Below are 13762 nucleotides of genomic sequence, written 5' to 3'. Positions count from 1 at the left end.
ACCAGAAAGACCGTGACCCACGCCCTCGTCACAAGCCGCCTGGACTACGGCAACACCCTTTACGTTGGGAACCACCGCTAAACTCCAGAAACGTCTGCAACGAATTCAAAACGCCTCCGCCCGCCTCATCCTCAACATACCCCGCAACAGCCACATCTCTGCACACCTGAGACACCTGCACTGGCTTCCCGTCAGCAAAAGGATCACCTTCCGTCTCCTCACCCACGCACACAAAGCCCTCCACAACAAGGGACCAGAATACCTCAACCGTCGCATTCGCTCCACCAGCCTCGCTCCCACCCGTCTTCTCCGCTCCACCAGCCTCGCTCTCGCCGCTATCCCTCGCATCCGCTGCTCCACGGCGGGTGGAAGGTCTTTCTCCTACCTGGCGGCCAAGACTTGGAACACTCTCCCCATCACCCTCAGGACCACCCAGGACCACTCCGCATTCCGGAGACTTCTCAAGACCTGGCTCTTTGAGCAGCAGTAACCCCTTCCCCCTAGCGCCTTGAGACCCGCACGGGTGAGTAGCGCACTTTATAAATGTTAATGATTTGATTTGAATGTAAGGAGTGTTCAGACCTTCGCAACAACACTCTAGACAAGTATCGCTCCTTGATCAGTATGCTGCAAGGATCACTCCAAAGTGAGTGGCCCATAAGTTAAACGGAGCCTGGTAACATTTTTAAAGGGACTGCAATCAACTAACATAGGCCATAATGGCAATGAAAATGACAGTTTAATAGCCTACCTATGTCCTTTTAAGAAAGGACCAAACTTGAACCTTAACCAATCAGGCAAAAGCACCCTCTAGAACACTCCCAACAGAGGCCGAGTCCCTCAGATTTTTAAGCACATGTGGAAATAAATAATATCAAGCTTAAAGGGGAGTCCCTCCAGGGAGGAGAGTAGGTCACATATCTATGAAAAAAGCAGGTAACTTATTTTCCTCTCTAGTATTGGATCTTTCATAGATTCACATGCTTGAATCAGAACAGCAAGCAGTTACTGTATTTGCATATCTTATAGTATTAGCAAAAACGGCGGATAGAAAATATATACATAACATTTATATGAAATTAAACAAATTAATACGTAAACACATATATACACCATATATTAAAATTAGCAAGAATACATAAACACATGGAACCAAAGAGGCTCCCCTTATTGAAATGAGTGGTATAGTAAAACCTGTCTAACCGCTGCGCTGTGCCGATTCCAGGTAATAATGCTGCATGAATTATATGCACACTTTTCCAAGTCGCACCACAACATATCTTCTCCAGAGGTAGTTATGCAAACAAAGTAGTAGATGTGGAAACTGCCCCAGTTGAATGAGCCCTAGTTTTCTCTATGAAGGACTTGCTAGTCTTTGAGTGACAGAACAAAATTGCAATTGAAATTCACAGGATCATGGTTGCCATTGTGACAGGAGCACCCTTACAAGTGTGTCCATCTGAGTTCAACAGTTGGTCAGTACTCATGAGTTATTTAGTGCAATGTAAGTAGAATTTTAGGTATCACTTGATACCTAGTGTGCAAATAGACCTCTCAGTTGCTAATGTTGAATTCAGGTGACAAGTCTGAAATATTGAAGGGTCATTGAGGAAAAATTTGTAGGAACCTTGGGAGTAAATTTCTGGATTGGTTCAGAGAAGTACTAAATTGCCTGCGAGATGGAAGAAGGTTCTTGAAATGAGAAAGCCTGTATCTCCTCTACCCTACTTCTTGGTGTGAGCGACAGTAACAAGACGACTTTCCAAGTGAGGAACATGAGGTGTGCTCTGTGAATGGATTTGAATGAACTCTTCATGAGCTGAAATACAACTATGTTCAGATGCCAGTCCAAGGAAGGAGCCCTAACTGTAGGAAAAAAATATGAATAATTGTTTTATGAACTGTTTGATGATTCTGCATGTTAGAAAGAGAAAATGTGATGAACATATATCTTGATATTGCTGTAATTGCCTGACCCTCTGCCCGGGATACGACGCCGCTCCCTGGACACAAATGTAGGGGAGAGCGACAGTGCAGAGTGGCCAAGACTTGGGGGCATACGGAGCGCCTTGAAGCAGCCGGAAGGGCTTACGGGGAGTGGCACTGGCCACGGCGGACTGTCGGGTCTGCAGCGCACCATGATGCGAGGATGGAGTGGCAACCTGAGTGTGGCATACCAAGAGGGACTTTCGACTACAGTGAGGAGAGAGGGCTGTGGAGAGACCCAAGGGGAGTGCACTCCCACTCCCCCGCCTTGTACAATCTCATTACCTGACCCTGCAAACTGCTGAATTGGGCCGCAATCATCGAGGGGATTGGCGGAGATGAGAAACCGACGTGCGGGAGGCCTCAGAGGGGCCGGATGACTGCATTCCGTGGTGAAGAGAGGAGTCAGCGGTCTGGCCTGAGTGCACAGAGAGGAGTCTTGGATGCAGCGAGAGAGAGGGGCTGCGATGAGACCTACAAAAGATGCATTTGCTGCCTCCCTCCCTGTCCTTATGCTCCTTGGGACCGCACTGCTGCGACTTGCAGAAGAACAGGCGGTCTGGAAAGGGGCACGCCTTTGTATTGTGGTGAGGAGGAGGGGGGGGGGGCACAAAGAGATTTAGGGGAGTGGTGCCCCCCCCCAATACGGATCGCTTATCTATCTTCCTGATAGTCCCTGTGGCCTTCTATAGTGCTTAGAGGGGGTAGACAGTGGTGGTACAGTGCTGCCACGAGCACTACTGCTGCCTGGGCGGCGACGGCCCGTGGCCGGGGTGGACATAGGGTGGGAGGGCCGCCAGGCAAGGGAGCGGCATTGCATTGAGGAGGCCCACCACTCCTCTGCTGGTCCTGGACTGCGGGGGACAAGGCGGCTGACAGAGTTCCTACTGATAAGCCACAGATCACTCTGATGAGAGAGGCCAGGACTGTGATGAGGAGGTTGGTCCCGTACATAAGACGTGGGTGAGGCGAGAGTGGTGCTGGAGGTATCTATGGAGACCCCCCTGTATGGCACAGCATTGAATTATATTGGAAAACCGGCCTGGAGGGACGCAAATAACACAAGCAGGCAGGAGTGGGCTACTGGAGTGCTACATGGACTGAAAGCCTTGTTGCATATTGGGGCGTTAAAGTGGGAACCCACTCTGATATTCCAGCGAGCCAAATAACTTCAGGTCAGTGGTGAAGTGCCTGGGCCCTCTTGACCCCCTCAACCGGAAGCAGCACCTGGCAGTTCAGAATAGACAACAACAGGCATGCATTGTTGGCAAACTGCTTCGCTGGTGGTGAGGCACTGTGAAGGGGGAACTTTTCCCTCAACCACAAGACTGGGGTTATGGGGAAGAGAGCGTGTTCCAGCGCAGGCACTCCGGAATGGAGGGCAGCCATGTCGCCGAGCCTCCCAGGGACGAGGAGTGTAAAGATTTATCTGGCCCCCACCCTTCATGATGACAAATTGGACAGAATCCAAGAAGGCATAGCAACCGCTGGACAAGACTTGTGCAATAGAGTGGATGCGGTGGCTGTGGAGGTAGACTTGCTATGAGAAGACCAGAGGAAACTATCCGCAAGAGTGGCAAACACAGCAAATGAGCTAAAAGACTTATGACCACCGCTAACGGAGCTGGAGGAGAAAGTTAGTTCCCTCACTGAGCGCCGAGCAGAGGATTCTGAAGGTCGATCTCGCCAGAAAAATATTCGAATAGTGGGGTTCCCAGAGTGGGCGGAACAACAGGACCCCATAACATTTTTGGAGACCTGGGTGGCTCAGACAGTGGGAACAGAGGCATTGTCTCCAGACTACATCGAGGAACGAGCACATCGAGGAACGAGCACATAGAGTACCGGCCCGCAGACCACCAGCTGGAACGCCACCCAGGCATGTACTGATTTGCCTTTTTAATTATAGGGATAAAGAAACAGTGCTACAGAAGACACGCTCGGCGTCACAACTTCTATATGAGAACTCCTGCATCTACCTGTTTCCGGATTACACAGCCACAGTCCAGTAACAACAGGCCTCCATCGTGGGAGTACAGAAGCGCCTGTGCCAGGCCGGCCTAACGTACTGCTTGTTATCTCCAGCCAGACTCAAGGTAATAGCCAATGGTACCAGCTTCTTTACGGAACCTACTGACACCTGGGACTGGGTGGAGCAGCGCAGGTATGAAGTCTCCAAATTATCATCCCCAAATGTACACCCGGACCAGCCGCAGAGAGAGAAGCGCAACAGGAAAGCTCCCAAAGAACCTGGCAAGGACAGAGCGAAAGGAGCACCTACCCCTGCGTGCCTAGAACAGAAACAGGCATTGACCGCTGGACTGCATTATGGATGGACGAAGGACTGACTATATCACAGATAAGTAATGGGCGATTCACCGACTCTAAGTCAGAGGTTTCGGCCAGTTAGACTCCATCTGACATACTACCAGAGGTAACGCCTCAAACAGCGGACATGCTACTCTAGGAACACACTGACTGACAATGTAGGAGCCGGAGGCAAGTTCGCTCCCCAGTCTACTGGATCACGGGCACTGTGGAAAAAGATTGATGGGATTGAATGTTTAAACTCTGATGCTAGAAGACACGCTCATACTGTGCTACAGACCAACTAACCCTCTGCCCTGCTCCTAGGCACCCACACACTGCACTGCTGAGCAAAATGGAGGCCCAATTATTTGGGATTGTAGGTTTATGGTTTGATCAGGGTAGCCCTGGGATGGGAGTTCTGAGGATCAGTTCTAATCGAAATCAAGTTCAAGGAAGATGTACGAATCACTCAAGCGCAGTAGCTAACCTCACCCAGCAGCGGGGTATCGTCCTCCTTCCTGATACCCTTTTACAGTTAAATGGCAGAAATGAAAGTAGTAACATGGAATGTTCGGGGTCTGGGTGCCATCAGGAAGAGGCACGCAATACAACAGTATATAAGGTGCCATGAGGCGCAGACAGCGCTCATACAGGACACATATAGCCGGGGAGAGAATGCTAGATTACAGCGCAGATGGCGAGACAATGCTACTGCACCACTTACACTGGATTTGTGCGTGGAGCCATGGTTTGGATCCGCACAGGAGTCCCGTTCCAATCTAATAAGATACAAATGGACTCAGATGGTCGTTACATTTTTGTAGAAGGGTCCCTGGATGGCAGACCTGTGCTGCTATGCAGCATTTATGCCCCTAACATTAACCAAGCTGTGTTTTTTGCACGTATATCCACTGTGATGGTCAAATGGGCGCACCTGCCATGGATTGAGTGCGGGGACTTAACATAGATCAGGATCACTCATATCCCTAATTACCAGCTTCACCGGTGGTGTCAGTAGCCACTCACTTTTCCCAATGGCTGCAGCAGTGGGTTTTGAGTGATTGCTAGTGCGTATTACATCCAGAAGCCAGAGAGTTTTCACACTATTCTATACCACATGACCTACACGTTCGGCTGGATTATATACTTTGTCAGACCCTCACACAACTATTGGTTAACGCAGCAAAGTATCTTGGGAAAACATTCTCTGATCATAATCCCTTATTAGTACGCTTTCAATGGGGACAGCTAAGACCACCAGTACCTACATGGAAGTTACAACCTGCAACACTGGAGGAGCCGGTATTTCGGGAAAGCACGCTAGAAGCCCTAACACATTACCGGACAGATAATTAGGGCACGGCAACTGGACGTGTATTTGAGTGGGAGGCACTGAAGGCAGTAACACAGGGGCATTGTATCCATACAACAGTGTGGGGTCCGTGCCACAATACACAAGAAATTCACGTGTTTAGAAACTACGTTTAGAGAGGTAGAACTCCAGTCTCAGGCTTCACCAGAAGGAAAGCGTCAAATACTTACAGCTACACAGGTGCATGCTCAACTAATAGAACAACCATGCTGTCTTGAATTTAGAGCGTGTTAGGAAAGGATGTATGCTGAAGGGAACAAGTCAGGGCACTTACTGGCCTGGCTGCTGCGTAGCTCGGCCCCAACACTGACGACTACGGCGATAAGACTATCCCCCAAGCATCTAATTACCACGCAAGTAGATACTCATGATGCTTTCACTGCGTACTACTGAGACCTATACAACCCCTGCCAGTAGACAGAACCCAGAAGATAAGGCCATTATGCAGGAAACAGTCCTACCAGCGATGTGCCCCTCCGATGTAGTAGCCCTTAATGCGCCCATTACGACACAAGATATATGCGAAGCAGTACAGACCTCAGCTATGGGGAAGATCCCAGGAACTGATAAGTAACCTTATTGAGTTTTATAAAACCTATCTACCAATATTAACACCCAAGCTATTAGGCGTCTATCAGACGGCGTTACAGGAAGGTCGACGCCCACCATCTCTGCGGGAATCCTTGTTAATATCTCTACCAAAACCGGTAAAAAACCCGCAAGAACTGGCTTCTTATTGTCCTCTTTCTATGCTTGGGTCAGATTTAAAAATATTGGGAAAACTGATGGCCTATGGGCTCCTAGCATAGGTACCCCAACTAATACATATAGACCAGAACGGAGTTGTCCCGGGCAGATCCACAACACTTAAAATACTTGGACTGTACAGAATAACGGAAAGGGCTCAGACACAATGGCCATTTGTGGCGTATCTGGTCCTAGATCTCGAAAAAGTGTTTGATATGCTAGACTGGAGCTACATGTTTTCCACCGTAACTGCCTTTGGCATCACGGGACACATGAATAAACTCATACAACTTTTATATATGGTCCCAATAGCCCGAGTAAAGATGGCACATCTTCCCTGCCTTCCTTGTGACAAGAGGCATTCGCCAAGGCTGCCCTCTATTCTCATTACACTTCGCCTTGGCGATGGAGCCGTTGGCACAGAAACTCTGACAGAAAGGAACAGAATGTGGAATTCCATTAGATGGAAGTATGCACGTTGCTTCCTTATATGTAGATGATGTGCTGATTTATATATGTGATATAAGGCAGGGAGTAAGTGCCATAACTAAGATATTGTCAGACTTTAAAGCAGCGTCTGGTTTTGGGGTAAACTGGGCCAAGTCATGTCTATATCCTTTAAGCCCCTGCTGTCCTTTGCAGCGCCTCCAGACGGAGACCCAATACATTTTCTGGGAGCCCACCACCTTTTGCAATCAAGGTCTAAACATTTACCACGCCAAACAAGACCTACTAGATGGGAACCTTACAAGAGCCATCACAGAAATACGCTCCCAAATAACGTTCTGGTGCACACTACCACTTACTGAACAAGGCAGGATTGCTTTATCAAAAATGGTTGTACTACCACGCCTTCTGTACTATTTTCAAAATCTTCCTCTAATCATCCCCAGGAAAGTCTTTTGCATGCTGCATTTAGCACCTTTATATGGAACAGGGGCAGTCGCCGGGTGGTGCTACGAAAATTGCAACTCCCAATTGAGAAAAGGGAGTTGGGAGCTCCCAATTTTGAATTTTTTTATTTAGCAGCGCAACTGCAGTGGCTGGCTCAGTGGCTTGCGGACCAGTTACTAGAAGAATTGGGGCATCACACTCCGAGATTAGCAGCGCCTAGTTCTGGAAACATTTCTTCCGTATGCTTCACTGCTTCCACACTGCAGTATATTATTGGCAGGAGTCCACGCTAGTTACAAGCGCAGTATTAGAATCATGCCCTTGATCCTGACATATTCCCCTGAAATTAGATTAGAGGCTTTTAAGCCCTTTCGGATAATGTTGGGCCAAGTGGGACTGTGACAATGGGCGGGGGAGGGGGGGGATCAGCACGGTTGGGTCCTTGTTTCATGATGGGGTGTTTCAGCCCTTTGATCACCTACACATGGAGGGGGGAGTTGCAAGGGGACACTTCATTGCAAATGCTAGGTTAACTGCCATACTGTCGGAACACTGGCAATTAAAAGACTCAGAACACGATCCTTACCCACTGGTGCATGCACTACACATCATGGGAAGTGGGAAGAATTGAATCGCTTGGCTCACCCGGGCACTGGCATACACAACCCAGGACCCCTTGCAAGAGTTGCAGGACAACTGGGAGAGAGATGTGGGTAGGGAAATCCGGGATAAGGAATGGAGCAAGGTGTTGATCTATCATAAAAACGTGTCAAGGAAAGCAAAATTCCAATATATATAGTATAACATCCTATACAGGGATTACCTTACACCACATACACTAAACAAAATGTTTGGGTCTTCAGCAGGATGCCGCCGTTGTAACGAACCAGTAGCCAATATGATACATATGTTCTTGTTCGGAATTGGGCCACTTTTGGCAACAAATAGTGGAGACTCTTGCGGAATTGACCAAGCTTACAGCTATATATATATATATGGTAGAGAGCGTCCTACTGGGACTGTTTCGCCGTCCCAAGCAAGCAACTGCAACTAGCCGCTTTATTGACCTCACACTAATTATAGGCAGGAGAGCATAGCTATGAACTGGAAATCACACCAGCTCCTGACACTTCCCCAATGGTACGCTGCATTGCTAAAGTGGGGTAAGGCTGAAGCAGTCGCGCTTAGACGAGAGGAAGCCAGAGGGCAACGTAAAATACCAATCGCCATTGAATGGGACATGTACATTGCAGGAGTTGGCTAGATATCGAGAACGAATGCAGCCCTAATGATCCCACCATAATGCTTGTGATAAACGACATGCAGGCTGTTTTAGTAAAGGTCCTAGCCCATCCTCGGACATATACATATTAGAACTACATAATAATACTCCACAGCAGGGATGTTGGTGGGGACTAACCCGTTGTTGTAATCGGACAGGGGTGAAGTTCTAGAAACTGGGAGGAAGTGCAAGCATAGATATCTTGCTAATATTAAGTTATGTTAATGCTGTGGACCGTTTCCTCCCTCTGCCTTGATTTTAAGAGAGCAATGCGCTTGTCTGTGATCATATTGCGAAGAAAAGGAGACATCTTCCAATTTGTTTGTTAAATGAGTTCAGATTGTTCAAGATTTGAAAAAATTGAACCAGTAACTCCTGTCTCGCCACTGCAGCCTATGTATGATATTGTCAACTGGTAATGCAATACATTGTGGAAGATGTGTACAATTATAATGCAGCGGATTTGCAATATTATCTTTGAAAACTAATAAAATTGGTTTAAAAAAATATTGTCAGATGAGGACAATTCCCCCCCCGCCACCCACCCCCCCCTCCCACCACAGCATTTTTCTGTCCTTTGTCTTCTGGAAGATATTTCATGTATGTGGCATGTCTGACCACATATGGTGGCTATACCTGCCCCGTACTACCAGTGAATTGTCAGTCCATAAAGTAGCACTGGACATAGATGAGAACGTGTCCTTGATGGCTAGGCATGATTATGAGTGACATGGTTTTCCATGATTGTGATTCCTCCTGGATATATCAACAATTGGAATGGGTTTTACAGCTTTTCTATTTAAAATGATAAAGAAAAAAAAGCTAATTTCTTGTTTATTACAGGAATCTGGAAGTGTTTGGCTGCTCGCTCCCATGGGTATGGAAACCACCCAAAATTAATCTGGTGTGGGAATCCACCAGTTGTGGGTGTAACACGCCCTGTAGGTCTAGTACTAGAGCTACATGGTCCTGACCCATGCTCTGCAGGTGAGGCGGAGTGATTTAATTGCTCCACATATTGCCTCTCTGTATATTGCTGACTGTTATAGACATGCTCATATTAGTATGTTAATTCTTGACACTAAATTATCCTGGATTATGTGTGTATTGTTCTTGTTGACGATTACGTGCTTTTGTCTTAATTTGTATTGTCATCGACAAGGCGGATGTAAACGACTAGGCTGACGTAGACAATGTTTGTCATTGACGAGGCCTATGTTATAGAAGAGGCCATCGTTGAGGATGCAGTCATAGAAGAGGCCATCGTTGAGGATGCAGTCATTAACGAGTCCATCGTAGAGGATGCAGTCATAGACGAGGCCGTCGCACACAGAGACAAGGCCATTGTAGATGTGGTTACGCAGACTAGGTAATTGTAGACAAAGGCCATCCTCGTAGACAACTGTCATAGAAGAGGCTGCTGCAGACAAACATTGTAGCTGAGGCTGTCGTAGGTGACCATCATGGATGAGGTTGTCATAGGACACCATTGTAGATGATACTGTCGTAGAAGACCATCGTAGATGAGGCTGTCATAGACAACCATCATAGATGAGGCTGTCGTAGACGACCATCAAAGATGAGGCTGTTGTAGACGACCATCATTGATGAAGCTGTCGTAGACGACCATCATTGATGAGGCCGTCTAAGAGGGCCAAAGTAGACAAACATTGTAGATGAGACCATCGTAGACAACCATCATAGGTGAAGTTGTGGTAGATGACCATCATAGAGAAGGCTGTCGTAGACGACCATCATAGATGAGGCAGTCAATGATGAGGTCATCAACACCAACCACCATGGACGACTGTCAACACCGACCACTGTAGACGACCGTCATCGACGACCACCGTGGACAACCAACTTAGACAACCGTCATAGACAATGCCATCGTAGAGGACGCCATTAACAGATGAGGCCATTCAAAGATGAGGCCATTCATAAATCAAGCCATCGTAGATTAGGCCATCGTAGATGATGCCACCTCAGATGTGCCACCACAAATGAGGCCACCTCAGATGTGCCACCTCAGATGTGCCACCTCAGATGTGCCACCATAGATGAGGCCACAAAATATGAGGCCCTTCGTAGATGAGGCCATCATAGACGAGGCAATAATAGTGGACATGGTTGTGTTCATCGACGATGTCATCATAATTGTTGTTAATTATGATTTTAAAGGCGGTTTTTAGAAGCCCCATTGTCAGTTCATGAGGATCTCTCGGATGTAGTGTCAGGGTTGAAGAGGGAGTTGAGGGTCTAAATTTTCCAAATTTCTCTCTCTATGAGAAGCGCCTTATGAAGACTCATGATAAATCTTTTTATGGCTTTTCTGCGTGACTTCTGGGGTCCCTAGCGCAACTTCTCCCTCTGACCTCTCCTGTGAGGTGAAAGATTACTCACTGTCCTCATCATAAGTGACAGATTTAATATTCTGTAGTTCCAATAATAGCCTCATCTCTCAGAACTTGAGAGTTATTGAGGAAAAGGTTAGACATATTATTGTGATCCTTTATACTGTTTTCTGCTACTCTGACATATTAGTGCCAGGGTTAGAGAAATGAAACATGAAATATAATCTTAGATGATCCAAAAAGAAGTAATAGCTGAAGAACGGAGCAGAGCTCAGGGAGACTCCCTTCACACAATGTGCGGTAGAAAATCTGAGGGACTCAGCCTCTGTTGGGAGTGTTCTAGAGGGTGCTGTCGTCTGATTGGTTATGATTCAAGTTTGGTCCTCTTTTTAAAAAGGACACAGACAGGTTATTAAACTGACTTTTTCAATGCCATTATAACCTATGATAGTGATACACATACTGCTTTATTAAGTTACAGTGGGACTCCCACGAGACAGTGAATGATTCAAGTATGTGAATCTATGAAAGATCCAATAATAGAGAATCTATGGTTTATCAAGTTAATGAAAACACCCATTTTATCAGCGAGATTTTTGACCCTAAAGGGAGAAGCCCTTCAATCGTCTGTGTCAGGTATTTGGGGTGTCAGCTGTGAGGTATACAGAGGCAGTTGAGGAAGTGCTAGAGCACTGCCAATCGGTTTGTCTAGGTGGGGAGGTAGATATCACCATCATGGTCCAGCAGAGTCTGTGGTGCAGAGGTCAGTGTTTTTTTCCCAAAGGAATATACAGGTACCTGCAGCACTTCCTTTAACACTTGAAAACAGGGTCCAGTAAAAAAATGTTATCTGGAACCAGGAGTAAACTAGCTGTATAACTTAGTGCTTTCAATATTCCCAAGCGCTTCTTGCACCATCTGCACAACGTCAGTGAAAGGTCTCTACATACTTGAGGGGGAAGGTTTCTGGGTAATGTGTTCCATTACGTCACTGGCAGAAACAACTGTAACCCAGATCATGCCTGACGGGCAATAACTGTGCCCACTTCTTGACTCTTGATGGTATTTAGGAACAATGTGTTCAGCAGAGGAGGTGATTCCGTACACTGCATACATTTAAAACACTTCCGGATTCCCTTTGTTTTGATGGTAGCACAACAAGTACAAGAGTACACTGTATGGACCTACCCAAACTAAGCTTCTGCAAACTTCAAACATTCAATGATACAATAAGCATGATTTAAAACCAGATAACTTGTTGATAATGTATGTCATCTGAAGAAGGAAGTAGCAAGAGGGTGAGAAAAACAGAAAAAAAGTACTGGTATTAGAGAACCAGCAAATTAAATCAAGAAGAGGACGAAACTGGTTCTTATATACAATGTTTAGCTGAAAAAAGGGAACTGGCATGGATGCATGCACACGTACTGTGGGGGGAGGTGGGAGTGCATACAATATGTGCCTGCTTGCATGGTACTAGCATATATAGCACTGAATTTAAATCTGTTGAGACAGTTTCACGTCCTCTGCACTGGTGGCTGAGAACCCACATGTTGAAAGTGCAGAAAAATTCCAAAGACTTTAGGAGGTTTACGAATCAAAGAATCAGACAAGGAAACTGTAGTCCAGGTCTTGTTATTCTATCTTTGGTACAGGGATCTCAATAAGATAATGGTGATGACCAACATCAACTTGTCCAGCCATGCTTTCAGAGTTTGATGAGCATGCCACTTGCATTCCAACAGTACAATATGCTACTGCTAAACGTTTGTAGCCTGTCGAAATCATACATATTTAGCAACAGTCTTGCATTCAATGTTTTTAAGTAGCCTTCTACTGGTTCAATATTCATATGCACTTTATGTTTCTAGCGTCTAGTACTCTCTAAGTTTCCATCTGACAAATTGTGTTCCTCCAGCTACAGCGTCAAGTCCTGACAGCCAAGGACAGATCATAACAATAAATAAATCAAAGCATATCATTTTTGTCACTATTTTCATCTGTCCAGTTCCCTTCTTCTCATCCCACCTTCCCTCTCTCCCTCTTAGCCTCACTTCTGCTCCCACTGGTGATTGTGAATTGGTCATATGGTGGCACAGCAGTGTAAAACAATAGCATACCGCATTCTTTGATTTCTTCTTGTTTGAGCGGGCTTTCTTGTTTTTCTCAACAGCATAGAGCGCAAAACAGAGCCGGGCCATACGAGGCAAGTCACGGATACTGATGTCAAACTCCAGCCTCTGGTTCCAGATGGGTTCAGAGCAGACATTCACCTCTGAGCTCACCACGGTCTTGCAGAGCATCTCAGTGCCATGGAAGAGCCCGGCCTCCACCACCAGCTGCTGAATGGGAAGGAATCAAAAAGAGGTAATGAATCATTCTTAGCAGTGGTAACCATTAGCTCTTGTGGTAAACCACCTCCTCAGTGCCACAGTCCAGAGTCTACCACTAGATCCAATACAATATTGTGTAGATGGCATTGCCAGTTTTGTCCTCCCCATCCCTACGGAACATACCTTTGAAGAGAACAATTTCAATGCCTACTCTCAGCTGCAAGAGTTGGAGGAAGCAGTACAGGGGGGGGTCACAAAACTTACTGTACAGATGTCAACATACTGTAGTGAAAAAAAGAGTCTGGTTCCCACCAACAGCTCTTGAAGACTAGGGGAAGTAGCAAAAGGTTGTTCATGGAACTGTACTGAAGTCATTACTGTTGCTGTGCATTTTATCACCTTTGCTCTGTGTCCTTTCCAAAATACAAAAAGAAATGATTACTTTCTTGTCATTTTTCTGCACTGTTGGACTCTTCATATTACA

At 46.4% G+C, this 13762-nt stretch overlaps 1 protein-coding gene across 2 annotated transcripts in view; it reads right to left on the bottom strand.

Annotated features, from left to right (window-relative positions):
- The window catches only part of PIK3CD (phosphatidylinositol-4,5-bisphosphate 3-kinase catalytic subunit delta), a 479399-nt gene that overhangs the window by 297465 nt on the left and 168172 nt on the right, over positions 1-13762 (bottom strand). Inside the window, exon 8 of one of the 2 annotated variants that reach the window (XM_069241165.1) lies at positions 13066-13284. In XM_069241165.1, coding sequence (XP_069097266.1) covers positions 13066-13284 — 219 coding nt within the window. Of the gene's footprint in view, positions 1-13065; positions 13288-13762 lie in introns of both variants that reach the window. The other variant, XM_069241164.1, reaches the window with a different exon arrangement.

Source organism: Pleurodeles waltl, chromosome 6, assembly GCF_031143425.1.
Source record: "Pleurodeles waltl isolate 20211129_DDA chromosome 6, aPleWal1.hap1.20221129, whole genome shotgun sequence".
Lineage (NCBI taxonomy): Eukaryota > Metazoa > Chordata > Amphibia > Caudata > Salamandridae > Pleurodeles > Pleurodeles waltl.
Note: the sequence above shows the minus strand (reverse complement) of the source record. Positions and strands in the feature narration are given on the sequence as shown.